Source organism: Lepeophtheirus salmonis, chromosome 1 (assembly GCF_016086655.4).
Source record: "Lepeophtheirus salmonis chromosome 1, UVic_Lsal_1.4, whole genome shotgun sequence".
In the NCBI taxonomy this organism is placed as follows: Eukaryota; Metazoa; Arthropoda; class Copepoda; order Siphonostomatoida; family Caligidae; genus Lepeophtheirus; species Lepeophtheirus salmonis.
In genome coordinates, this window is record NC_052131.2 from 48946049 (window position 1) to 48974022 (window position 27974).

Here is a 27974-nt window from a genome sequence, read left to right on the forward strand (position 1 = left end):
TAGCTCAATAAAAGCTATGCTACATTTTAAAATAAAATTGACCAAATAGAGAAAATTAAATCATGTGTTTTAATCTATAATTTGAATAGTATTGATGACAAACAAGACACCCACAAAAAAATGGATAGAAGTGCCTCATTGAATTCTTTATTGGCCATAAAACTAGTTTAGAATTTTAAAAGTATATTTGTTTGTCAAAATGTGGCCATTTAGTATATGTAGCACATACTGCATTATTTTCAAATATTTAAAAAAGCAACTATACCAATAAATTGTAAAAAAGTAGAAAAAAATATTCTACTTAGAATATGAATCGGCGTAAAAATTTGCTTCTTTTTGATAGGCAAATTTCAGGTCATAAATTATATTTTCTGTGCAGTGTCATTAATTACAACAATTTAATGTAATCCTTATTTGATTAGTCTGCATGATGGCTTTTTTTTAGAAAAACCTAAATGCATAAAAAGGTACAAATAATTATTTCTTATTAATAAACTTGATCCATGATTCTAGTGAAGAAGAATGAAACCGAAAAATTGAGTGATGGAAATTAGAAAGCAAATTCAACAGCTGCTTTCGTTTCCATCTATTTAATAATACCCATGAAAACAAAACATATGTAGGTATGTACGTATATTAGTTTAAGAGTGAAGATGTGCTCAATTCTTGTTTTACCTGAAACCTATGCTAAGTGGAACCATTTAAAAAAGTTAAATAATGTGAGAGTTAAAACAGATGACGGTGTGTTTAATTATTTATATGAATATCACGAAAAGGCTCAAAAATCAAGGTAGGACTCATAGTACATATTGATCTACTTTCCCCTCATAATTCAGCCCATTTAATCTTTAAAAAAAAACAAATTTAATCAGAAATAAGACTCATTACTTATACATATGCATTATTTTTGATAAACCCTTGAGAGAGACACAGGGATCACTAAACTTTTCCACTATAGCTTGGATGATTAAAGCTAGGGTTGAATAGCTATTCGGTTTAAATTTATATATATATTCCGTCTAAAAAGTTTATTAATAATATTAATCCAGTTTTAAGACAATATCTCAGTAGAGTTATGTTATGTACAAATTGCAACATGTACACGCTGATTGAAAAAAAATAGATGTGTTTTAAATTTTTTTTAAATACAATTTTTCTGGTGAGAATCATTCAATAACTAAAATTCCATCAAATGCTCGACAATGAAATGAAGTAATCCTTATTTTTTGACAAAATTATTAATTAATAAGTATTATATTACGTATTTCCTGAAAGGCATTTTTTTTTACCTTCAATGACAATAATAATAAATTAATAAAAATGTATTTCCTTTTAATATTATTTCGTGACACTATCATCCATGGATACAGTTGGCACCAGGAACGGAGGCATGCATGTCTCTCCCTCCAGAGTTTCTACAATGCCAAATAGTTTCTCTTAGACTTAATTTATAAAATTATATTTATTTACAGAATGGCTGCCTCTAAGTATAAAGAGCCTATCTACGCCCCTGTACCCATCTATTGTACATTGGGATTCAGAGTACAGAGGAAAATTTATTGGATTTAAAAAAATATGAATACATATGTTATAGTAAAGTGCTGGTGTATTATATATGTTTTACCGAAGAAACTCAAATACGAGTAGAATTTTTAATTGCAAGCCGTAGTTAGTGAGCATCAAAACAACGTACCACCATTATAAGAACTTAATTTATTTAAAATAGGTCAAATTCAGCTTGCATTTTATTCTGCAGATGATAAAACCTACAATATATTACGTCATTAAATGACTACAAATAATGAGCTCAATCGAGTTTTTTTTTATATAAATTTATTTGTAACTTATTATAATAAACTCATAAATTTATTTGTAACTTATTATGATAAATATTTACATTTCAGTTAAACTTCACATATAATGTGAATTTTTCCGTATTCCGTCGTAAAATAATTAACTGCGCAAAGGAATCATGGAAACAATTGCATCGATCTTAATGAATGGATGTTTTTAATGTATGTATATGTATCCAATGAATAATTGATATATTTTAAGAAGATTGAATCAAAGAATCTCAATCAGCTTCATCGTTATCAGATAACATTAAAGCCATAAATTTATTGGATGTCTTTGGGAGTGTATTTTTTCCTTCACTTTCGGAGTCTTCATTACTTTCAGATTCATCATTCGTACTTTCATCAGAGGAATAATCCTTAGCTAATTTTTCTTCTCCTTCCTCAATACTTGAGAGTCCAAGTAAATAAAAAACTTCATGTAAGGACGCGTCATTTTTGTTCCAAGTTTCAACATTATACCTAAAAATGTTCATGAGTGATGAATATTATTAATTAAAGTCTCCCGAACTTACCCAGGAGGAATCAACCAAAGGGGAATTTTGCCTTCCAATGTCATACGGAGTATATGATTAGCAGATCTATAAATATCAGGACGATTTGACTTAGCTGTTCTATAACATCGTTTATTGGCCCATGCCTCGCATATTTCAATTGGAGTCCAATAGACGTTCCTTTTATCGGTATGAGATATTTTTAAAACTGAGGGAAGGTCGACTCTTTCTGCAATGTATCTAATAGCTCCATAGGGATCTTTGACCTGTGCTATAGGAAAACTTCCCATTATAATCTAAAAGAAATTCAAATTAATAAGATATCCTCAGTCTTATGACATATGTAAACATCGCTGCTTACCTGAAGGGACTTTGGAACTAAGGAAGGAAATACGAGGCCTGGGCAATCACAGAGCTTTACCGAATCAGAGATAAACATTGTTTGAAAGTGTTTTGTATGACCCGGTGTTCTTGAAACAGAAACAGCCTTTTTACCTAATAAAGAATTAATTAAAGACGATTTTCCAGCATTGGGCTGTCCAATCATTCCAATAGTCAATATTCCATCTATAAATCTGCCTTCAGTACTTTGACTAGGAACATTGATATCCTCATCAGAAGAATATGTTGTGCCATTCCTTTCATTTAATGCTTCAGATATTTTTTCTTCCCATGAATCTAAATTAACTTTTGAGCCCTTAACTATTCTTTTACACACTTCAAAAACCCCTTTAGCACCTTCTGCAGCCATGGATATATTTCCTCTCAATCTACGAGATTGAAGTCCATATTTTGAATAAAGAGATAAAGCATCCGACTTAGCCAAGTTGTAGCTTGGACAAGAAGTAAATAGAGTGACAAAGATACCGGGATAATGTTGCAAAATATATTCTCTCCAGGCTATAACCAATGGCGGAGGTATCAAGTCAACCTTGTTCAGAACAACGATCAAGTCTTTTCTATTTTCTCGAACTACGCGAAAAAGAGATGGAGGTATCATGGCAGGAGTGTAACGAACATCAACTACAAGTAATAGAACATCTGACATTTCAATAACTCTCCATAATTGTCTCCATGTTTCCAAATTAAGTTCAAAATAACTTAGTGATGATTTCCATTTATTAAAAATCGCATCTTCATAGGATTGAAAATATTTTTCCTCGTTTAGATCTAGCACGTGTTTTGACATAGATTCGTTCCATTCAGGCCTAGTCGGAAAATCAATACCTTCACGAGGATACATGGCTTCAGTAGGCGTTTCACGACTCTTGGCTTTACTCGGAAGACTTTCACTAGCTTTTTTCTTTGTCGCATCTCTTTCTTCTGGGGTTTCTGTTTGAAAACGTAGCTCATATCTAGATCGACCACCTCCACTACCTCCAAGTTTTACTCCCTTGGTAATATCCGACGTTATATCTTTTGCAGCGTCTGAAACGACTTTAGATACCTCAGTTTTGGGTGTTGAGGAAGGAGATCTACTTCTTTGTTGATTTTGACCATCTTTTTTTAGTTGCATTTGAGCCTTCTTAGCTTTACCGCTAAAAGGTATTTTTCGTCTGCCCTGTGGCATACTAATTAATATTTGTATTCTCTGAAATATAATCAATAAATTAATAAGATATTAAAGGCTATATTATCACAAATCAGAACAAAAATAAATCAAGTCATCAATTCATTTGGGAATATAAAAGCTTCATTAAAAATCCCTTAATCATCATGACAAAGTATATTGATTATTTAAGCAAAAGGAAATATAATTTATGAGTCAATAGATATTGAATCAGTGTCATTAACGAAGTTATAAAAAATTGTTGTTACTCGTAGTATTTAAATTGCGAGGAAAAATTAATTTTCCCTCGCCAATTAAATACTACGAGTAACAAATAGTTTATGGACACGACCCACGTGGTCATTTACTCGAATGCAATTCAATTAATTAAGTTAAAGTTAAAGACATTAAATACAACTGTACCTTTTTGGACTAAGAAAAATCCTTTTAAAACATTGGAAAAAATTTATACTTGATTATTTACAATTTATTATCATTATGTATCCTTCAAAGTTTGATTCAAAACAGTGGGTAAGTTCTAATACATATGAGACTGCTTCTCTAATAATTAAAATTTAATAGGGATTTTAAAGTGAAGGGATCTATTATTAATAAGTATTAGTATAACTATTAGTACCTCTCTTGGAATCCAAATAATAATATGTGTGTGTCCTGGATGTTATCCTCACATCGTTTTTCGGAATAAAATCTTGTTGTTATTTATTTATGACGTCATATATAAATTTATGTGACGTCAAATCTAAACTCTTTAATCGTTAATAATAAATAATATTAATACATGTAGTGCGTCAACTTAAAAACAAGTAAAGAAGATATTTCCCAATTTATTTTATTACTTCATAAATCATATATACATACAGGCCAATATTTCATTGACTATTTGAGTAAATAATTATAGGGTTTGTATTCAAATCTGTGGGATGAGTTAAGATACTCAAGAATTTTAGCTATAGATTGCATATTCGATTCAAGATACTTATATTGGTCCCAATATGGCACCTTTCAAATAAAGTCTATCAATTTTTGATTCTTTTATTTTGACGATCAACTATGGCTACTTAAGTACAATTTGCGGTGCCTCCAAAGGGTTAATAAGAATAATTTGTAGTTATGAACTGACGATAGTCCGTTAAAGAATACAAATTTATTCGACACCCCATTTTGAGAAATATCATTATAACTTGTTTTAGTGTTAACGGGCCACATATATAGATATCTAAAATATAATATAATTAATAATTTTCGATCTTAAAACTGTTAAAAGTAATTTAATAATTGAAAATTAAAATATTAATACATTTGTCGATTCATATTCCGGCTACTCGTTCTCATCTAATAAAAAGTTACTTAAATCATGTTTATAACTATTTCATATGTAATAATTGACTACATATGATATCTGAGTAAGCAAAATAACATTTTTATATAAATAGTTTAAATAATCAAGATTGAGGAAATTATCAATACTAACATATGATGTTCCTATTATTATTTACAAATAAAATTCATTCAAGTATGACTCATGAAATAATTTTAAATAACTTTTCTTTCATAACTTGATTTCAAAAATACTATTATGATGATTCTGATTATAAGAGATCAAAAACAATTATTATCAGATCTATTAAAACGTCATAAAGTAAATAATAGAATATATTTATGCTTGAGCTTGCCATTATCTATGTATTTACTATGTACATATTTAATTATAACATTATATATTATGTGAAAAAAAACTAAGATTAATAACTTAGTTATTATTATCCACCTAGAGAGGGGAAAAAACTTACTCATTCATTCTTATGACTGAGTCTATGGACTATTAACGCTTATGGCAGTTCTTGAGGAGAGCAAAAAAGGGGGGAGATTAGAAGTTGTTTTATTAATTATTATACAGACTGGAGATACTACTACAAGTACATATGCCCAGCATATTTACTTCAATTATCTTCAATGTTACTGCATGAGGAGAAAGCGTATTTGTGAGTATGAAAATAGGAAGATGCAGGTTGTGCAACTGTTTTGGTGTAATAATGAGAAGAAGGAAGTGGTATTCTGGGGCTAGCTTAGTGGAAGGGAGTGTGAGGTGTGAGTTGGGCAGCCTGGATTCCAAAAAGAAAAGGGAAGAAAGTGAGCAGGAATCTGAGCTGTAAAGAGAATTAAGAGGAGGAGACGAGTCGCCATATTATTATTAAGAAGTAGAAGCAGAAGCAAAGAGAGGAGGAGTGGAGTCCCGAGTCCCTCATTTGAATTGGAATTAAAGGAGTATTTCCATGAAAGAGGTAAGAGTACTAGTCTTTGGTTATTTCCATGCATTGTGCGTGTCTTGTAAATTGATTGGGTGATGGTGAATGGATTGCTCCTATGCAAAGAAATGAATTAATAAATTGATCCTGTGACTCAAAGGGGCGTTGTCCGTTGGGGAGGCCGAGCTACTGCTAGGGATGTCAAGTGAGGAAGAGGAGCTCTCGGATTGGGAAAAGGAGATTGACGGAGAGACGGGGCAAGTGCTCTTTATTGGAGGGATTTCCTCCCCTGTGAAGGCCCCTGGAGCCCAGGCCTGGCCTTGCCTCTCCTTGGATCCCAAAGAGAAGAAGGAGGAAAAGAAGCAGCGGAGGAGTAAGGGACTGAAACTCTCTCGCTTAGTGCGACGTCGGGAGTCGAAGAGAGAGCGCCATCAACAAGCCTCGCCAAGCCTCAAGAAAAGCCTCACCAAAAGCTCTGATGAAGAAGATGAAGAGTCTCTGGGAGGCATCCAAACATTCGAATCCCTCCTTCAAGTCCCATCGGAGTCCATCGTGGAGTCTGTGTTCCTTGATTTACAAATACTTGTCACGGTTGTTATTCACTATTAAATCCTTCTTCTTTGCTTAACTTGTCCCAATGTCTCTTGAAATCAAACTCAAATTCAATCCAGGGGTTTCTTCATTTAAGTGTGTTTTAAAGAAATGTTTTTATGATACAAAATCTCTGATTCTAAAGTTGTATGATGCAAAGGTTTTTTTTCTCTAATGCAAGAAATAGAATGATACATTTTAATCATAGCAAATTGAAATTCTGTAGATGGAGTCATACAACTATGTAGAACGGAGCATGATGACTCATATGTTAATGGAAAAAAACAAACAAAAAAAAAAAATTACATTTATAAATGTACATAAAATATGTAAAAAAAAGGAGTGTTATTTAATGTTTCATGGCTTTAACTATATAATTGTCATTGATTTTTTTTTACTGAAAATGACATAAAATTTATTGAGCTTCAAAATGATGGCCTATGACATTTACTAAATCCATTTTAATGAAGGGAATTTTGTTTTTCTACGAGAAGAAATTTTAAAACTCTTTGTTTAATTATTTCAAACTCATATTTTGCTTCTATTTATTGTAAAATAATAATTAAATATGGCCATACTCATCATAAATAGTATACCATGGGATTTTTTTTTCTGCATATTTCCTTAATTAAATAAAGTTTTCAACGTTAATTAAGGAAGGAGGTATTTATAGATTGCTGAGGGTGACAATATCATTGTAAACGGCTTTAAACGACCAATCACCGAAGAAGAAAAAATAAAGATAGGAGACTGGATACGTTTGGTAGAAGGTCAACGAGTAACCATTCATAACATAGACAGTATTTTAAGAAAATACAAGAACAAACCCGTGAAATTAACTTTTCAGAGAGAATTTAACAAAAAGGAAACGGTTTCCTTTTTGTCAGCATTGTTTCTGACCCAAAGAGGCATCACTGAGACTTCTCCAGAAGGTTCTGATATACTGTATTATTATCCAGCAACTACCTCTAAAAAACTTCTAAAAGTTCGAGGAATTGTTTCTACACTAGCAACTGCTTGTCCACAAGTGACAGGGAGTGGATCTAAACCTCTCATGACTTCATTACTCTTTGATGGGGGACTTTTAGTTCATGTCACAACGTACGAGGAAACGGAAGAAGATTATTTTGTGCTCGTTTTTCCCGATTCCAAGCTTGCAGTTGACGAATCTCCAACATTAATGTGGAGTATCATCAATCATTTAAGGTTTCGTTTTGGTAACTTAAGAGAAGCATTTACGACAAAGAAAACTGAACTTGATCTTCTTTTTAATGCTCTTTTTAACGATATACTTCAAAATACTAATTCCTATTGGGGAGAATTTTTAGCACCTCCTCGCTTTGAAGAATTTCTTCCTCTGACTCATTATTTTGTACTGCCAAATGATGTTAAATTTCAAATTGATGACGCCCTCACTCAATTTGAATCAGCAGATTTTCAAGATCTCACTGACGAATTCTACGACCAACCTCGGGAATTTGATATTTTAGGTTCTGTTTTATTTCACAAGGGTTTCATCCTTGCATCACATCTTTCCCGTGAAGATGCAACAGACATATACTTCTGGCTGAAGTTCAACAACCTATTAAGCATAACTCGGAATAAGAAAGTCGAGCGAATTGTAGCTTGGCAACGAGTTCATAATCCCGCTTATGGAAAACTAGTTTTGTTGGTTGTTGGACTAGGACATCAAATCCTGGCTGCTTTAATGGAATCTCTTGATGGTGGCAGTCGTAAGATTTTTTCTCCTCCTGATCCTTTTTATGTTGATCATGCCGACAATACATTAGATCACCTCCATGAAATGGGAATTCCATTAGTTTGTGACAAATGGCTTTCACTCCCACCAAATCCCGACATAATAAATACTGATAAACTTTATGATAACAATACTAACAATTCAAAAGTAGGACTTGACTTAAGTGCATCCAACAGTGATTCAAAGAAGCAAGGTGTTGTTTTAAAAAAGACACTTAGTGTTGAAGGATATTCCTCTAATTCCTCAGAAGCATCTGACAAAAAAGATATGATTGATGAGTATTATTACGACGAAGAACAGTCTACTGCTTTCAGAGGGCTGGAAGAAGGAAGCTCCATGTCGAGTATTACTGAAACTAGCAAGAGAACTTTGAATAATTCTAATGATGAGCATGAAGAGTTGGAAGAAGAAATGATCACCTACAGGATTTCTCAATTAAGTATCTCAAAGGAGAACACTGTATTCCATTTTATACATTTAGATTTCGGAGAAGGTATATTTTTAAGTCCTCTATCAACACCAAGTGGAAATTTGCATAAAGAATTGCTTATAAACATCAGAGCCTCTGCACAGATAATCCACTCAACTTTTCAAATGGCCTTGCGTAACGGCGAAATGTTAAAAACCTCAGAAAGTCGAAGGATTACTCCTTCACCCTGGCTTAATCGACCTCTTGTCGCTGTTAAAGAACAAGGTATTTTATTTCAGTGGACTCCACTCAATAAAATAGGGAAAAGTTATTCACATCCACTCAATTATTGGGTTTGTGGTAGACTCTTTATTCATCCTAATCTCAAAGAATGTTTTATATGTTACCATGACTCAACACCTCAGAATATGATTGAATTAGCTTTTAAATTAGCTTTTGGCGTTGGTATATGATGATTGTGCAATGATTAGATATATCATAGTTTTCATTAAGTAGATTGGGGTTTTTAAAAAACCATTTTTTATGTAAGCCGTTAGTGGTAAATATTTATTACTATTTATGAATCCGTAAAATTGAATGTAGGAAAGCCGTCGTTGTTGATTATTATCAATTGATAGTTTGATAGTATGTTTGGATCATTCCATTCACCATCTTTTCTCAATGTCTTCCATATTCATATTTTTGAAATATAATGTATATTGTTTATTCATATAAAAAAAAAAAAATACTTTTCTGTGCCTATAACAGCTTTTTCCTTCTTTTCTTATAGCTTATAAACTAAGGTAGTAAGTGAATATAATACAAAAAAAATGGAGCAGCCTGTTCCAGTTAAGGAAGTCAAGATCCTTGAAACGGCGGAGGATATTCAAGAGCGCCGTGAACAAGTTTTACGACGATATGTTGAGTTTAAAGATGCTGCCCGTGTCAAACGTGAGAAATTAGAAGATTCTCGTCGATTTCAATACTTTAGGAGAGATGCTGAAGAATTAGAATCATGGATTTATGAAAAGTTACAAGCAGCTTCTGATGAAAACTATAAGGACCCAACTAATCTTCAAGCTAAAATTCAAAAACATCAAGCATTTGAGGCTGAAGTTGCAGCACATTCCAATGCGATTGTTACTCTTGATAATGCTGGCATGGAAATGATCACTCAAGATCATTTTCAAAGTATGGAGATTCGGGAAAAGTTAGATGAGCTACATAGACTATGGGATCTGTTGTTAAGCAAATTAGCAGAAAAGGGTATGAGACTTCAACAAGCACTCGTGTTAGTTCAATTTTTGAGACAAAGTGATGAGGTAATGTTTTGGATTACTGACAAAGAAGCATTTGTAACTGCTGATGAATATGGACATGACCTTGAACATGTAGAGGTACTTCAGAGGAAATTTGAAGAATTTCAGAAGGACATGGCATCTCAAGAATATAGAGTTTCTGAAGTAGGAGATACTGCAGATAAATTAGTGGGTGATGAGCACCCTGAATCAGAAACTGTTATTAAAAAGAAGGAAGAAGTTCAAGCAGCATGGGCTAGACTTAAGAAATTGGCTAACGGTCGTAAAGAAAAACTCTTTGGAGCCCATGAAATACAAAGATTCAATAGAGATGCAGATGAAACAATTGCCTGGATTACAGAAAAAGATGCAGTTTTATCATCTGATGACTATGGAAAAGGTCTGGCCAGTGTCCAAGCCCTTCAGCGTAAACATGAAGGTGTGGAAAGAGACTTAGCTGCTCTCGAAGATAAAGTCCTAACGTTGGGCCAGGAAGCTGATCGTCTTTGTCAGATACATCCTGAGCACGCAGAACAAATCAAAGCAAAACATCAAGAAATAAGTAAAAACTGGGAGCAGTTGTTGGATAAAGCAAAAGACAGGAGACAAAAGTTGGATGAATCTTATCATCTTCATCGATTTCTTGCTGACTACAAGGATCTTACGTCCTGGATCAATGACATGCAGGCTGTAATTGAGGCAGATGAATTAGCCAAAGACGTTAATGGTGCGGAAGCTCTTTTGGAAAGCCATGCTGAGCACAAGTCTGAAATTGACGTTCGAGAGGACTCATTTAGGGCTACTGCTGAAGCTGGTCAGATGCTTTTAAATAGCGGACATTCTGCCTCTGATGAAGTTCAAGAAAAATTAATAAATCTTGCCAATGAAAAAAATAAACTTCTCGAACTCTGGGAGGAAAGACGTGTTCTTTATGAGCAATGTATGGATTTACAATTGTTCTATAGAGATACCGAGCAAACAGATACGTGGATGGGAAAGCAAGAGGCCTTTTTAACTAACAAGGATTTGGGAGACTCCCTCGATTCTGTTGAAGCTATGATTAAGAAGCATGAAGATTTCGAAAAATCTTTGGCAGCTCAAGAGGAAAAGATCAAAGCTCTTGATGAGTTTGCCACCAAACTTATTAAAGGGCAACACTATGCTGCTGATGAGGTGGCTCAAAAAAGGGCTCTTTTACTGGAGAGAAGAGCACTGCTTTTAGAGAAATCCGCTCAGCGTAAAGCTATGCTTCATGACTCTTTGTGTTTCCAGCAATTTGATAGAGATGCTGATGAAACTAAAGGCTGGATAAACGAAAAGCTTAAGGTAGCCACTGATGATTCTTATCTCGATCCTACAAACCTCAATGGCAAAGTACAAAAGCACCAAAATTTTGAAGTTGAATTAAATGCCAATAAATCTCGTTTTGAAGATCTTATTAATACAGGTGAAAAATTAATTGAGTCTGATCATGTTATGTCATCGCAAATTAAGGCTAAATTAGAAGAGGTAACTAATCTTTGGGAAGGTCTATGTAATTCCACAAATAAAAAAAGCATTAAATTAGAAGAAGCATCTCAACAACAAACATATAATAGAGGTATTGAAGATTTAGAACTTTGGTTAAGTGAAGTGGAAGGACAACTTGGATCAGAAGATTATGGTAAAGATCTTACGTCTGTTCAAAACCTTCAAAAGAAGCATGCCCTTTTGGAAGCTGATGTTTCCTCTCATCAGGATCGTGTAGATGGAGTTCGTATTGCCTCCGATCAGTTTGCCAAATCTGGTCATTTTGATGCTGATAATATTGTTGTAAAGCAAGAAAAGCTTCTACAACGGTATCAAAGTCTTAAAAATCCTCTTGGAGATAAAAAACAAAGACTAACGGATTCTATTGCAGTCCAACAACTATTTAGAGATGTTGAAGATGAAGAGGCCTGGATAAGGGAAAAAGAACCTATCATTGCATCTACTAATCGAGGAAGAGACCTTATCGGTGTTCAGAATCTTATCAAGAAGCACCAGGCAATGCAAGCTGAAATCAATAATCATGAACCAAGAATTGATACTGTGTCTCAGACCGCACAGAGAATGGTCGAAGAAGGTCATTTTGCATCAGATGAAATCAAGACCCGTCTGGGACTTCTTCATGATCATTGGAATCAATTAAAAGACAAAGCAGCACAGCGCAAGCAAGATTTAGAAGATTCTCTTCAAGCTCATCAATATTTTGCCGACGCAAATGAAGCTGAATCATGGATGAAAGAAAAAGAACCACTAGCTGGTAATGAAGAATATGGGAGGGATGAAGATGGCTCTGAAGCATTGCTTAAACGTCATGAAGCTTTCATGAGTGATTTGGAGGCTTTTGGCAATACAATTCAAGACCTAAAGGAACAAGCAGCTAATTGTCGTCAACAAGAAACACCTATTATGGACATTACTGGTAAAGAATGCGTCATGGCTCTCTACGACTATACTGAAAAGTCTCCAAGAGAGGTGTCAATGAAAAAGGGTGATGTATTAACCTTACTTAACTCAAACAACAAAGATTGGTGGAAGGTCGAAGTCAATGATCGACAAGGATTTGTTCCGGCCGCATATGTCAAGAAAATTGATCCTGGTCTAACTGCATCTCAACAACAACTTGTTGATAATAGTTCCGTGAGTTCAAGGCAAGCTCAAATTGAAAAGCTTTACGGTAATTTGCTGAATCTTGGACGTGAGCGTGCAAAACGCTTAAGTGAAACTTGTAAAGCCTATCAACTTGTTCGAGAAGCCGCTGAATTGACTAATTGGATAAAGACCAAAGAACAACATGCTCAAATACAAAATGTGGGCGACGATCTTGAACAGGTGAGTCTCAAAATTATTAACTACTTATAATTTATTTAGTACCTTATTGTTGATTTATCAAGTATATGTATAAAAGTTGTTTTTTGAGTTTAATTCTTTTATTATATAACTTATATTTATATAATCCCTTTTCCTCTAGGTTGAGGTTATGCAAAAGAAATTTGATGACTTTCAATCAGATTTGAAGGCTAATGAGGTTAGATTAGCTGAAATGAATGAAATTGCTATGCAATTAGTGACTCTAGGACAAACTGATGCTGCTATTAAGATCCAAGCTCAATTGGAAGACTTAAACAAGAAATGGTCAGATCTCCAATCTGTAAGTTTTTTAAATCTTAAATCTTTATGTGAACATTGCTGATCTATTCAAAATAAAATAATAATAATAATAATAATTTAGGTGACCACTGAAAGAGTTGCAGCTTTTGAAAGAGCTCACGAAGTACAGCGCTTCCATAGAGATGTTGAAGAAACCAAAGATTGGATCCAAGAAAAGGATGAAGCACTCAGTATTGATGATCTCGGAAAAGACTTAAGATCAGTTCAAGCATTGCAGAGAAAGCATGAGGGCCTTGAGAGAGATTTGGCTGCTTTGGGGGATAAAATTCGACGATTAGACGAAGGTGCTACTAAATTGATGACTACTCATAGCGAATCTGCCGAAGTCATTCAAGAAAAGAAGAAGGAAATCTATGAAGAATGGACACAATTGATTGCTAAAGCTGGAAAGAGGAAGGATAAACTTCTTGACTCTTACGACTTACAGAGGTTTTTGTCCGACTACAGAGATCTCATGTCGTGGATAAATTCAATGAAGAGTCTAATTGCCAATGATGAGCTTGCTAGTGATGTTACTGGTGCTGAAGCTCTATTGGAACGTCATCAAGAGCATAGAACAGAAATTGACGCTCGTAGTGGAACTTTCCAGGCATTTGAATTGTTTGGACAACAATTATTGCATGGTAGCAACTATGCCTCTATTGAAGTGCAAGAAAAACTTGAGTCCATGAGTGCAGCTAGAGAAGACTTGGAAAAGGCCTGGATTGCTCGTCGTATGCAGCTTGATGAATGTTTGGAATTGCAATTGTTCTACAGAGATTGTGAACAAGCAGAGAACTGGATGCAATCTCGAGAAACGTTTTTGGCATCTGATGAAGTTGATAACGAAGGAGATAATGTAGAAGCTTTAATTAAAAAACATGAAGATTTTGACAAAGCTATTGGGAATCAAGAAGAAAAAATTGAATCCTTATCTACTTATGCTGATCAACTGATAGCTTCTGATCACTATGCAAAAGGGGACGTTGGAGACAAAAAGAAAGAAGTATTATCTCGCTGGGAGGAACTTAAGGAAGCATTGATTGAAAAGAGATCCAAATTAGGTGAATCTCAAACCTTGCAACAATTTTCAAGAGATGCTGACGAAATCGAAAATTGGATGTTAGAAAAATTGCAATTAGCCGAGGAAGAAAATTACAAGGATCCTGCGAATATCCAATCTAAGCATCAAAAACATCAAGCATTCGAGGCTGAGTTGGGAGCAAATTCTGATAGAATACAGTCAGTGCTCTCCATGGGTCAAAATTTGATTGACCGAAGGAAGTGTGCTGGCTCTGAAGATGCTGTTCAAAATCGTCTTCGTTCTATTTCTGAGCAATGGGAAATCCTCACACAAAAGACGTGTGAAAAATCCATGAAATTAAAAGAGGCCAATCGCCAGCGAACATTTATTGCTGCTGTTAAAGATTTAGATTTCTGGCTTGGTGAGGTAGAGTCCCTACTTAATACTGATGACTCTGGAAAAGATCTGGCATCTGTTCAGAATTTGATGAAGAAGCATCAACTGGTTGAAGCTGATATTCTCGCTCATGAGGATCGAATCAAGGATATGAATGAACAAGCTGATTCACTCATTTCAAGTGGTCAATTTGAAGCTAAGGAAATTCAAGATAAGAGATCATCTATTAATGACCGCTATAAGCACATCTTAGACCTTGCTGCACATAGACAGTCTCTTCTGAATGAAGCCAGCACTCTTCACCAATTCTTTAGAGATATTGCAGATGAAGAGTCCTGGATTAAAGAGAAGAAACTATTGGTTTCTTCTGATGATTATGGAAGAGACCTCATTGGAGTGCAAAATTTGAAAAAGAAACACAAACGGTTTGAGTCTGAGCTGGCTAGTCATGAGCCTACAATAAAGTCTGTTCAAGATGCTGGAGAAACTTTGATTGGAGTTTCTCAAATGGGAGAAACAGAAATTAAACAGCGTTTGAGACAGTTGAATGATTTATGGGAGGAATTGAAGGAAATGGCTTCAACCAGAGGAAGGAAATTAGATGAATCCATTACTTATCAAAATTTCTTGGCTAAGATTGAAGAAGAAGAAGCATGGATATCTGAGAAGCAACAACTTCTTACCGTACCCGATTTAGGTAATACAATTTTGTGTTTGGTCTTATGTCAATAAAAATTATATATTTTTTGTAGGTGAGAACATGGCTGCAGTACAAGGTTTATTGAAAAAGCATGATGCTTTCCAAACGGATTTATCTGTCCACTTGGATAGCTGTAAAGAAGTTTCTGCTGATGGTCAAAAATTGATTGAAAAAGAAAATCATCATGCTGAATCCATTGCTTCTCGGTGTGAACAACTGCGTAACAAAATGCACAACCTTGGAGATCTATCCAATGTTAGGAAGCAAAATCTATTGGATAACTCAGCTTATCTTCAATTTATGTGGAGAGCTGATGTAGTAGAGTCTTGGATTGTTGATAAGGAAGCTTATGTTCGTTCTGAAGAGTTCGGACGTGACTTATCTAGTGTTCAAACGTTACTTACTAAACAAGAGACTTTTGATATTGGGCTTGAAGCATTTGAAAATGAGGGAATCGAAAACATTACTGCCTTAAAGAACAAACTCGTGTCTTCAGGTCACAACAAGTCTGATGCTATCAATAAGAAATATGAGGAAGTAAGTAGTAGATGGAAAAATCTATTGGAAGAATCAAATAACCGTAGAATGAAACTCCGTGAAGTTCAAGAACAATTTAGACAGATTGAAGAACTCTATCTCATGTTTGCTAAAAAGGCATCTTCTTTTAATTCCTGGTTTGAGAACGCTGAAGAGGACATGACGGATCCTGTTCGTTGCAATTCCATTGAAGAAATCAAGTCACTTAGGGAGGCTCATAACCAATTCCAAGAGTCATTGACTTCTGCCAATGCTGACTTTGAGGCTTTGTCTCAACTTGATGAACAAATCCAAAGTTTCAATGTTGGACCCAATCCTTATACTTGGTTTGTTATGCCGGCTCTTCAAGATACTTGGAAAAATCTTCAAAAAATAATTAAAGAAAGAGATCTTGAGTTAGCAAGAGAATATCAGCGACAGGAGGATAATGATAAGCTTAGGAAGGAGTATGCTCTGTTAGCTAATGCCTTCCATACTTGGCTTACCGATACGAGAACCTCAATGATGGAGGGATCTGGAACCTTGGAAGAACAACTTGCCACCATTGGCTTAAAGGCTCATGAAGTTGCTTCCCGTAACACAGATCTCAAGAAAATTGAGGATTTGGGAGCCATTTTAGAAGAACATCTTATTTTGGATAACCGTTATACTGAACATTCCACCGTTGGTCTTGCTCAACAGTGGGATCAGTTGAACCAACTAGGTATGCGGATTAGACATAATCTGGAACAACAAATTCAAGCTCGAAACCAATCTGGAGTATCTGAAGATGCTCTTAAAGAATTCTCCATGATGTTCCGTCACTTCGACAAGGACAAAAGTGGCCGACTCAATCACAATGAATTCAAGTCCTGCCTTCGTGCCTTGGGTTATGACCTTCCTATGGTTGAGGAAGGAGGGCCGGATGAAGAGTTTGATGCTATCCTTGATGTTGTTGATCCGCATCGGGATGGTTTCGTATCTTTACAAGAATACATGGGCCTTATGATATCAAAAGAAACTGAGAATGTTCAATCCTCTGAGGAAATTGAGAATGCCTTCCGAGCCATCACTCAACAACAAGAGAGGGATTATGTCACCAAGGAAGAACTCTACGCTAATCTTACTAAAGAAATGGCGGATTACTGTATGAGGAAAATGAAGCTCTACGTAGATCCTAGAACTGGAAATGTAGTCAATGATGCCTATGATTACATGGAATTTACCCGTACTCTATTCTCTAACTCCTAGTTTCCGCTCTATGGATAGTTACTATTTATTTTTTTCCAGCAAGCTTTTTTTTTAAGTTATAGCAAGAGTAGTTTGAGTCATCATCATCTACGCTGTGCTATTTCTTGCTTTAATGTTTAATGATAGAGGTATTCACTATTCTCACAATTAATATGCTAAAACTACATGTAAAATAATAAAAAATAATAAATCAAGTTCTTTTTTGTTACTACTACTGCCACTAAGCATGTACTAAACCCTTTTGTTTCTATTCTTATTAATTTTTACAGCTCATTCCAATGGACTAGGTGGGGATGAGATGAAAGTAATAATGATAATAATTATAATCCTAATACTTCAACTTCCATTGCCATAACAAAAGATTTCATTAGAATGATGGTCGTACCCTGCACCGCCACTATGTAGGACAGATTCTCATTGTTCATCTGTATAATAATTCCTACTGATTCCCCTCTTCCTTTCACTCACTCAGGCTCTTGAATGTACCACTACGCATATACATTGATTTAATTCAAGGGCCCTCTTCTGGTATTTAATATGCATGGAGAAGAACAGATGTACGTACTTCCATGATCCATGGAACTGAGACTACTCTTATTGCACTTTTAAAATCGCTTATTATATCCTCGACTATAACGAAAAATCTGTACTACAGGGATCATGATAAAAAATACAAATTATTCTACATTTCCCATATGTGGTGTATTTATGATTCAATTCATTTAAGGAAGTTGCAATCCATGAGAGGGAGAGGGAAGGGAGCAAAAGAGAAAGTGAAGTAATACATGTAACTTTTTATCATAAATCATAGTATATGAATATGGCGGATTTTTTCATTATTTAGTAGTAACTAATTGGTATTACTCTCTCCTCTTTTGTGCAAAGTTTGAGGGATATAAAATGATATATTGATATGTTATGTCTAGAGATGTGAAAATTGTCTTATCTTTGTGAGTGTAAATCTAAACAAGAAGTATGCTTTGATAGACGAAATATCAAATGAGAGAGATCACTGTAGTGCTTTTAGCTCGTATAATACGTTTGAATTTGCTAAATAAGGATACATTATTAATAGAGCAGATACTGGTGATGAAGATCGTGTGTTTTTGGGTATGTTAATTAAAATCCAGAGAAAATAAATATTCAAACCCTGACAGTTTGAAGAATGTTTTAGGGAAGAACATCTAAAATCACCTGTGACAAGAGAGTAAGAAGAGAAGGAAATAAACAAGGACATTAGTAAGAATTACTCCTATGCCGATCTTCAGTTCTACTCTGAGTCCAACAAGGGCTTACAATTATAACTCTGCAACATATCTTTCCGTCTTTTAGGAGCACACACGAATGCTCAATCAGGTTTTGAATATAATTGGATGTGGTAGAAAAGAAAGTTCACTACTCAAGAGTTTAATAATAATCATAACAGCAGGAGAAAAGAAAATTCTAAAAAATACACACGATTTACATAACTACAGATTACCAACATATACTGATAATAAAATGTATATTTTGGCAGATTTTGACAATTTTCACATTCTTAGTTATATCGTACTTTGTCTAACGAGGGAAAATATTTTCCCTTGTTCCATACATTAGTTGTAATAATATTACCATCTTCTTTTCTATAACATCATTGAAGCTAAGGAAAAAGTTCTATAAACAACTGTTTAGAGATTAGAAAAGGAAAAACGGCTGTTACGTAGGCACTTTTTTTCTTTTTTGTTTATTCTTTGCCAAATCAATAGTTTGCCCCCTAACTTTGTATAATATAGTTAGTCTAATCCCTAAAAAAATTAAAACTATTTTTATATAAACTCTTTTTTAATACTAGTGTTATTTGAAATATAGAAGTTTCTCATTTCTAAAGGAGAAACACGTCAAATTATATCCTGGAAAATCATAACATAATAGGCAGCTGATTTAGAAAAAATAGACTTTAATCAATAGTACTATGTCTCACTCCCCCCTCTCCTCGCGCTCACCCAAACGCCCAGTCCTACATAATGGACTCACTCTCTTGAATGTACGATAGTGTTGGATCGGTTTACAAAACTGAAAGACAAATAAAATTTGTCAGTCCTAGGACTGTTCCTTATTGTCCTTTTATTGTAACTACAACAGCTGAAATTTCAGCTGTTGAATTTTTATCATAGCCTTTTTCAAAGAGACAAGATACCTGAACTTTAAGATAGGATGCGTGTGGCTAGAACTTTATTTATAATACTCAAGTATTATACGTTCTCGCTATCATTAATTATTTTATTCGTTTGGATATTCTTCAATTTCTAGCTAGGAGCTAGGAATTGACTTAACCTTCAAACACCATCAAATGCTGAATTCCTTAAAATATGTAATAGAGGTAGGTGGCCTCTCTGCATCATTAGAAATGTTATATATATTAGTTTTATTTGTAAGCAATTTCTATGGATACATTTTGTATACTTAATTATAAATGAAGAAAGTAATCAATCTTTATTTGCTACTGCCATTACTTAGCAAATGGAGGTGGAAGACTTCATAAATATATCTCAAATAAGAATGCAGATTTGGTCATAGGTTCCGTAACAAAGCAAACACAATAACTGCGAAAATGCTCTATATATTTATGTGAAATTTTGTTAAAGAAAAGAGGAGGCATCCCCAAATTGAGAAATTTTTGCTTTTTACAAGAAAGTTTAATATAAATATAAATTTTTGTCTCAAATTTTTTTGTGAATAGCAGTGGATTTTATAATTTTTTTTTACAATAAATTTAATATTTTAATATTTATCTTTTTTAAATTTAACTTTTTGTGAATATCCGTTGATTTATAAAATGTTTAAATAAAAACAAACATAATATTTGAATTTTCTTTTCAAAAAGTTTAATTTTTTGTGAATAACTGTGGATTTTTGCAATTTTTCCCTGAAAATTTTTTATATTATTAATTTGTTTTTGAACAGCTGTAGATTTTTGAAATTTTTTTGAAAAAATTTAATATTTGAATTTTTTCAAAAAATTGAATACATGAAATTTAATTTATAAAAAAATAATAATAATAATTTTTGTATTTAAAAAATAATCCAAAAACCAAGTTCCCCCAATTATAATTCTGCAGACGCAATCAAGAAGGATTGTACTATTGCTTAAAGAAAAATATCAAAATTGAATGATTCATGGTAAATATTTATCAGTATAATAAAAATAAGTCTAACATTAAAAATCGACCTTATAGGTCAATTTTTGGTGAAGTAACGTGTAAAGTGTACCTATGAAATCATAAAAATCATTAAAAAAAATTTTGCAAAGGGTCCAATGAGCAATGAGGCACAGTTCTACTTTACCAGTTACTCCACCAAAAATCTACCTATTATTTGATTCAACCTATTAATCTTGTTTACACAGTTTTTTTAGTCAGTCATTTACATTTGTTCATGTTACAAATCATTAGGGACCTTATTACTGATTAAATTTCCCAATAGGTTTTCAAAATATCCAAATTTCGAAAAATTTGGATATTATTCATTTAGTACGTGTAGGCTACCCCCTGTTTAGCTAAAGGTTTCTGAAGCCCCCCAAAAAACACCCTATTACAACAAAATTTTGTCATATCTCATATCTAAGTCTGTTTTTGGTATTATTATACATGTAATCCAAAATGGTCCAACAGATCAGCCTAAAATTTAGCAAGTAGACGTATAAAATAACCAAACATGTTCCTAAGATTTTTTTGTTTTGACCTCCGAGGTCATTAAGAGGCTGTTTTTGACCGAAACGAAACCTCCTTTCCCTTCTCTCTTTCTATATTTATATCCCTCTCTCTGTCTCTTTTCTCTTCTCTTTATACATAGCCTCTATGTCTCTTTTCTTCTACATTCATTCTTTGTTTCTATCCCCCTCTTTTCAACCCTGCAATGCGGGCCCCCTATGCTAATATATATTATTAAATACAAAATAAACCTGTGTATATGAATAATAATGTAGCGGCGTTAATAATTTTAGGTATAGGTTTTTGAAATTTTCTATAAAAATATATAATTTTTTGAATTTTTTTTTTTTGAAAATAGCTATTTATTTTTGAAGTTCTTTTCCAAAGAATTTTATTTGTGGATTTTTTTCGAAAAATTCCAAAACCAAGTCCCCCGTCCGCCCTAAATATATATATATATAATATCCTCCGGACGCCCCTGTTACCTTTATTATATCTCGCAACCCATCCTTTAAAAAACGGAAAAAGATCCAAAATCAGTTAGTAGCAGTTCTAAATACATAATTATTGCTCAGTTTTTATTTGTGTACATCAGCTTAAGAAGAGCTAATTTGATTTCAACCAATAAATGTTGAAAACACTGATTATGTGAAAAAACAGAAAAATCAACACTTAATCTTTGTACTAGTGAAGTAATTTCATAAGATACATGTTAATCCAAGATTCTAAACACGCAACCTTTCAATTATATGTACACAATTAAGTATAATTCTTACATGAACGAACATAAGGCATTATTACATATTATAGTGATCCTTCCTGAAGGTTGTTCGAACACATTAATATCATTTTCCTTCCTTCTCCAGATTTCTTCAAGGACGAAGCTCTGCAAACTAAACAATAACAAAAAAATTATAAATAGTTTTACAATGTGTTCATGTATGTATTAGTGTTGAAACTTGGTCCAGCACCGAATTCTCTTTTCGGTTCGGTCTTAAGTGATTTTTTTAGAACGATTTAGACATATTTTTCGGTCCAAACCGCGGTCTCAGACCGTGGACCGATTTTTTCCGGTCTCACTTGATGTTGATTCGGTCTCATATATTATGAAACGCCATTTTTTTTCCTAGATCAACTGTCATTCATTTTTTTCAAAAAAATCTCAAAATTACATCATAAGTTCTAGAACAAATACTGTATACATATAAGAGACAGCGGGATCAAAATTAATCCAAACTATATCTGTTTAAACTTCGTATAACGTCATTGTCCATGACAAAATACATATTATGTCATGTTATAAACAATTTATCTGTAAAATCGGTACAGACCGATTTTTTTGGGACTAAACTAGACTGAATTTTTCCTTTGGACCGATCTAGACCAAATTTTTAGGCTCTAGACTGAGCTTTTTTGTTGGACCGAATTAATTCAGTCCGACAAAAATATAACACTCTCAGACCGGTCTAGGATTTCCAGACCAGTACCCAACACTACTATGTATGCTAACATCGTCACCCTCATGATGATGATGTATTGATTCTATTTTTGAAATGCTACTAGTTACTATTATGATCATGTATGTATTTAAACTTGTTTCTGTCTAATTTTCTTTGATTCTCTATTACGATATCATCGATTATTACTGGTGATGTGCAGCGAGTTGATGATTTACGAGCTATACTCTCTGGAATACTCGTTACTCGTTTGAATACTCATAACTCTTATGGGTATAATTATCTCATATTATAATTTTTGCCTTACTAATAATTTTGGGGTGATAAAGATAAAAAATCATTGATTTAAGGAGACCACAGCCCCTACAGTCCACCCCTGCGGATACCCCTAGACTACTTAATACTTTTTGCGCGTTAACAAATTTGTCTGTCAAAAATCTTATTTTATATAGGATTATTGAAAATTATTCCCTTTTCCAAGGTTAATGGAATAAGAGGTTATCCCATAACGCTTTTCCGACTTCCACCATAGCTTTTATTAGTGATGTCAAAGAGTATATACTATGACGTCAAAATATGTCTGTCTTGCTCAGAAGTCAAATTGAAAATTCTAGCAAGCCCAAATGTCTATCCTTGTATTTCTATGAGCCTTACCCTTCTCCAATTAGTAATAACAAGATTAACATTCTTAACGGGTTCGGATGAAGGAGCTTTCTTCCTCTTGTGGAACCGATTCTTTTTGAATCCGAATAAATAAAAAAAGTACATTTTGAGGATTAACATGCTTTAAAATTCTCAAAAAAACAAAAACAAAAAACAGTTACGTGTAAATACCCGCATTTTAGACAGACGAGCCGAGTTTTTGCTTACTTCATAAAACTGGAGTACCAATTCTCGAGTTTTGCTCGTGACACATCCCTAATTATTACCAACCCCTCTTTTCATGATCAGCGTCAACAGTATTTACATCTAATAGACTTGTAAGTAGATAGAGAGTCATTTATCAAACCAAAGATTGTCAAATAAAAATACCATTATTTAGTTAACAAATCAAATTACTCCGTGGCATCATTTTCTTGATATATAATATAGGGTCATTCCATGTCAAATCGACTAGGATATGTAACCTCTGGGGGGGAGTTAAAAAATTAAATTTTTTTCTCTGTTGAAAATCACCTTTTTTTAAAGAAAATTAATCATTCAAAAATCCCCTCATTGTGGGGGAGGCACAGCGCCTCCAGCCCACCCTGTGGACGCCCCTGAACTATCATATGCTAAAAAAAAGTTCATTTCCCTTTGGACAATTGAGCCTGAGAGAGGATAAAAAAGCTAGTCGTAAACAGAAAAAAAGACCTGAAATTAGTTGATAGTTAGCCAATCGCAGATTAAGAAGGGATAATTCCACCTATATAATAACCAAGGTTAATAGAAATACAAGGTTATATCATAACGCCTGTACGACTGATGTTTGACTTCCACCACGCTTTTAATATTGACGTCATAGTAGATGAGTGTTTGTGTGTTTAGTCAAACTCTGTTTTTCTTGCCCTGTAGTCGGTACGATAGATTAAATTGAAAATTCTAGCAATAGTGACGTCATACCCTATGAGTGATTACATGTCTGTCTTACCAAGGAGTCGGTACAATACATCCGATTGAAAATTGTAGCAAGCCCGATTAGATGATGGTCTAACCTTGTATTTCTATTAACCTTCATAATAACTAGATGCACAAAAGGAGAAGGAGAGCTCCTCCTTTTTCAGCTGTTGGCTACCGCATAAATACTACTACTACTTGGACTTTTTTACTACATAGATATAATATAAAATATCAGCTAAAGGTTGAGTCTTCTTTTTTCCTCCTATTGATTATACAGCTATTATATAGGTTGGTGGATATTCTAAATCAACTAATTAGTAATTAACGTTCAAAACACTTATTAGGGAAAACAAGCAGGTACATCGACAGCTGCCAACAAAATACAGTGTATATTTTTATGTGAGGGAGGTGTAAATGGATAACGCAACCTCTCTCATTCACTCTCCATTTTTTTATTGTAAAAAAGAGTCATTATTTTATAATTGCTCACCCTTGGCCTTCATAATTAAATCTGTTTGTACCTTAATAAATTAAACCCTTACATTTTCAAGAGCTGAGGCCTTGTAGGTATACATACGTATTATATCAATGTAGAAAGGGGGGGGGGAGTCTGCTAGTAAAAATATTAACCAAAAGACGCCAAAAGGTCTAGGAGTATGCAGTTGTTGTATGTAGAGTTCAAAAAAGCATGAAGTATTTAACCCTTTTCCCTTTTTATGAATAATAATACTACATCAGTTTGTATGCGCATTTCATTCTCCTTAGTAAATGCAATAGTTCGTATGCCTACTATTAGTACCTTACCTACCTACGTTTTACTATATATATATATAGGACCGTAATTACTATTATGACTCTTTCATAATATGATGACGTCATTGCATTATGATATTAAGAGCGCTAAGTAGCTCCTACCTTGAAACCGATTATGAGGAGGATGATACGATACCTTTCCTATATTCGTATTTATAAGGATGAAGCAAAAAATAAAGTCTTGTATTATTTCTACATATGTAAGTAGTTGTTGAAGAGTTATTGTTTCAATCATAGAGTATATAGCTCTATTATGCCTTCCTAACTAACATTTGAGAGGGGCAAACACACAGTTCCAAAAGAGAAAGAGTATATTTAGAATTATCCAAAACGAAGCAGCAAATATCATATACTAATACCTACATATAATTATTGTATTATTAGATTCTATGGATGTAATGTTCTATAAGACCATATAATTACCTGCAAAACTGATAAAAATGTACACACTACATGTGTAGTAGCTCTATTCTGATTAATAATATAATAATAACGGTACACGGTCCTTTTCTCCCGCCATAAAGATATTTCTTTCTTTCTTTCATGTCGTTCCCCTTAATTCTATTACGTAACCTTTCATTCAAAAAGAAACAATATAAGGGGCCGAAATAATTTGGTAGTTAGACAAATAAGTCAATCATTTTATCTCGTTTGTTTATCTCGTAAGTACTCCCAGAGTATCATTGTCATATTATTTCACTACAATTTTTAGGATGAATTACGTATATATATTTCATAATAAGGTATTTTATTCGATGCGGTATTATAATATTCCCTAGTAATATTTTATTAAAAGCGTTGGCATACATTTATATTTGTACATGATAGGCAAAATGTCTTCATATAAATAATAAAATGGCTAATATATAGATATATTATAAACGACGAGGGATCAACAAGAAATTGTATTCCTGTTCTTTTGGAAACGGAGCATAATTACAGTAGTTATTACTACACTTATTTATCGAAAAGAAAAAAAATATGAAATAGCCCACGGTGTTACCTCGCTAACAGAAAAATATCCTATGTATTTTGTTGTTCTCCCATGATACGTCATGGTTATTTCATAATTTATTCTTTTTCATAAATAAACAAAGTAATAAGTTATTCTATATTTATGCTCCGTTTTCAAAAGAACAGGAATGCAATTTCTTTTTGATTCCTTGTCGTTTATATAATATATATATTGGCTATTTTATTATTTCTACGAAGAAATAGCCAAAATTTCTTCGTAGAAATAATTTAATAATTAATCATAACTACTACTCTATTAGTCAAATATTACTATGTAATATTATAATACAGTATCGAATAAAATAATATGTAGATTTAAATAATGACAGTTATAGTCTGCGAGTATATAGGCTATAAATAGCTGTTGGTATGATTGACTTATTTGGCTAACTACCAGATGATTATGGGCCTTTTTTCTGTTTCTGGAAGAAAGGTTGTGTAATACAATAAAGATAACGACACGAGCCAGGACGTATCAAGTGAGAAGAGGGAATTGACAGCTGACAGCAAAATAAATAGAGCATTTTGTATTTGTGAGGTAACGCCGCGGCTTGTGTATTCTTTTTTTCTCTTTTTAGAGACTGGAAGTTTTACTGAGAGTGTTTGTGGGAATGATGAGATTGTGTTTTTTTCCCAAAAATTCCATTGGGGCTGATGTGTATAAATAAAGTGATTATTATATTACTAAGAGTAGTACACAAAGTAATTAGACGTCGAAGAACAGACAAATTGTGCTATTTAATATAAAAGATAACCTCTCATAAAATTCTCAGTGTTGCTCCCTGAGCATACTCACACATTGATACTATATACTTGGATGTTCTCTCCTCTAGAATAAAAAGGGTTATTAATAACAGCAGGGGATTATTCTTTTAATATGACGTGATGAGTAGTACTTTTTAGTGTAGAGACTATCTACGTAGACTCGTTGCTAAACTTCGTTTGATGTCACATTTTTTATATTTCCCTTTTCTTTTCTTTTTAATATGAGCTTCAACGACACCCGCTCGTTGTCAAAAATAAGTTTTGAAGCCATATTTTATGGTATATACTTGTATAAAATATGAGTTGACCGAAGCGCGTGCGATATTTCATTACAGTTTTCATACAACTCTATTCATATATACACCTTTTTTTTTCTTTTTCTTTTTTATGACGTGCATGGCGCACCCTGTATTGTGTTGTCATTTCTTCGATCAAGTATCCATGCAGTCCTAAGATACAATCACAAAGAACCATATAAAGACAAACTTTACTTTTTGAAAATAGACTATATATATGGCCTGTCAACACAAAAGAAAGAAAAAATGATTCTTCTAAAAATTAAGTGTGGATGACATCTGTTTTCTTTGACAAATCCTCCTCAATTTTTATCAACCAATTATTCTTATTAAACCTTTGAAAGACTCGTAAATTGCACTTAAAGTTGCTACAATTAATTTTCATAATAAGAGATTTAGTTTCAATGGGGCCCTATCAGGGCCAAATTAAGTATCTTGAATCCAATAAAGTTTTTAACTATAGCTAAATTTCTTGGGTATCTTAATTCATCCAATAAATGTTGACTACAAACTCCAATGTCCTTGAAATATGGGGGTGTATGTATATATGAAGTAAATAATTTCCTTCTTTGTTTAATTTTTGTTCAAGATTGTTTTTAATGTCGACATGTAGTTGTATATAAAGGGGCCCAAGGTAGAAGGAAAGAAGAATCAATCAGCACCTGCCCCCTCCTTAAACATAATCAAGGATAAATATTATTAACAATAATTATGTATTTTAATATGCCGTCTTGTAACAAGAATACTTTAATGTGTATTATAATAAAAATCTCTCAAGTTTTGAAATACTAACAAACTTCAAGGTGAATGATGTATCATCAGGCCTTAAGGGATTGCAAATCCATTAATCAAATACCATAACATACAGTAGAATGTATCTATATATATTTTGAGGATCTTTTATTATGCTCATTGTACATTCCATAGTTACTTTCTCTCTCCAAGCTTTATACTATATGTCAGCATGAAATCCTCACATGTAGAAGATGATGATGTTGGTTTGTTGATTTGCACCTCAGTTTCCTCCAAGATCATTCTTGAACTTGGGAATTTCGACTTA

The 27974-nt window shown here is 33.4% G+C and overlaps 4 protein-coding genes across 6 annotated transcripts in view; 3 read left to right on the forward strand and 1 right to left on the reverse strand.

Annotated features, from left to right (window-relative positions):
• The first annotated feature begins 552 nt into the window (after nucleotides 1-552).
• The window catches only part of LOC121131893 (uncharacterized), a 148001-nt gene continuing 120579 nt past the window's right edge, over nucleotides 553-27974 (forward strand). The window contains exon 1 of the mRNA XM_040727291.2: nucleotides 553-790. Coding sequence (XP_040583225.1) covers nucleotides 654-790 — 137 coding nt within the window. The 5' untranslated portion in view covers nucleotides 553-653. The remainder of the gene's footprint in view (nucleotides 791-27974) is intronic.
• Ns4 (Nucleostemin 4) lies at nucleotides 1726-6082 on the reverse strand. 3 transcript variants are annotated; one of them, XM_071894061.1, is made up of 4 exons: nucleotides 5708-6082; nucleotides 2709-3938; nucleotides 2369-2643; nucleotides 1726-2315 (listed from the first exon to the last, which is right to left on the reverse strand). In XM_071894061.1, exons 2-4 carry the CDS (start codon nucleotides 3915-3917, stop codon nucleotides 2075-2077), a joined length of 1725 nt encoding a protein of 574 aa, XP_071750162.1. In that variant the 5' UTR covers nucleotides 3918-3938; nucleotides 5708-6082; the 3' UTR covers nucleotides 1726-2074. The 3 variants fall into 3 exon arrangements, with proteins under 3 accessions (XP_071750162.1, XP_040583227.1, XP_071750163.1); XM_040727293.2 differs by lacking the exon at nucleotides 5708-6082 and adding an exon at nucleotides 4534-4672; XM_071894062.1 differs by lacking the exon at nucleotides 5708-6082 and adding an exon at nucleotides 4320-4563.
• alpha-Spec (alpha spectrin) lies at nucleotides 6060-17475 on the forward strand. Its single transcript, XM_040727290.2, has 5 exons — nucleotides 6060-6199; nucleotides 9713-13076; nucleotides 13216-13395; nucleotides 13477-15511; nucleotides 15567-17475. Exons 2-5 carry the CDS (start codon nucleotides 9753-9755, stop codon nucleotides 17279-17281), a joined length of 7254 nt encoding a protein of 2417 aa, XP_040583224.1. The 5' UTR covers nucleotides 6060-6199; nucleotides 9713-9752; the 3' UTR covers nucleotides 17282-17475.
• On the forward strand, nucleotides 6362-9712 carry in (protein inturned). The gene is made up of 2 exons (XM_040727292.2): nucleotides 6362-6754; nucleotides 7428-9712. Exons 1-2 carry the CDS (start codon nucleotides 6362-6364, stop codon nucleotides 9393-9395), a joined length of 2361 nt encoding a protein of 786 aa, XP_040583226.1. The 3' UTR covers nucleotides 9396-9712.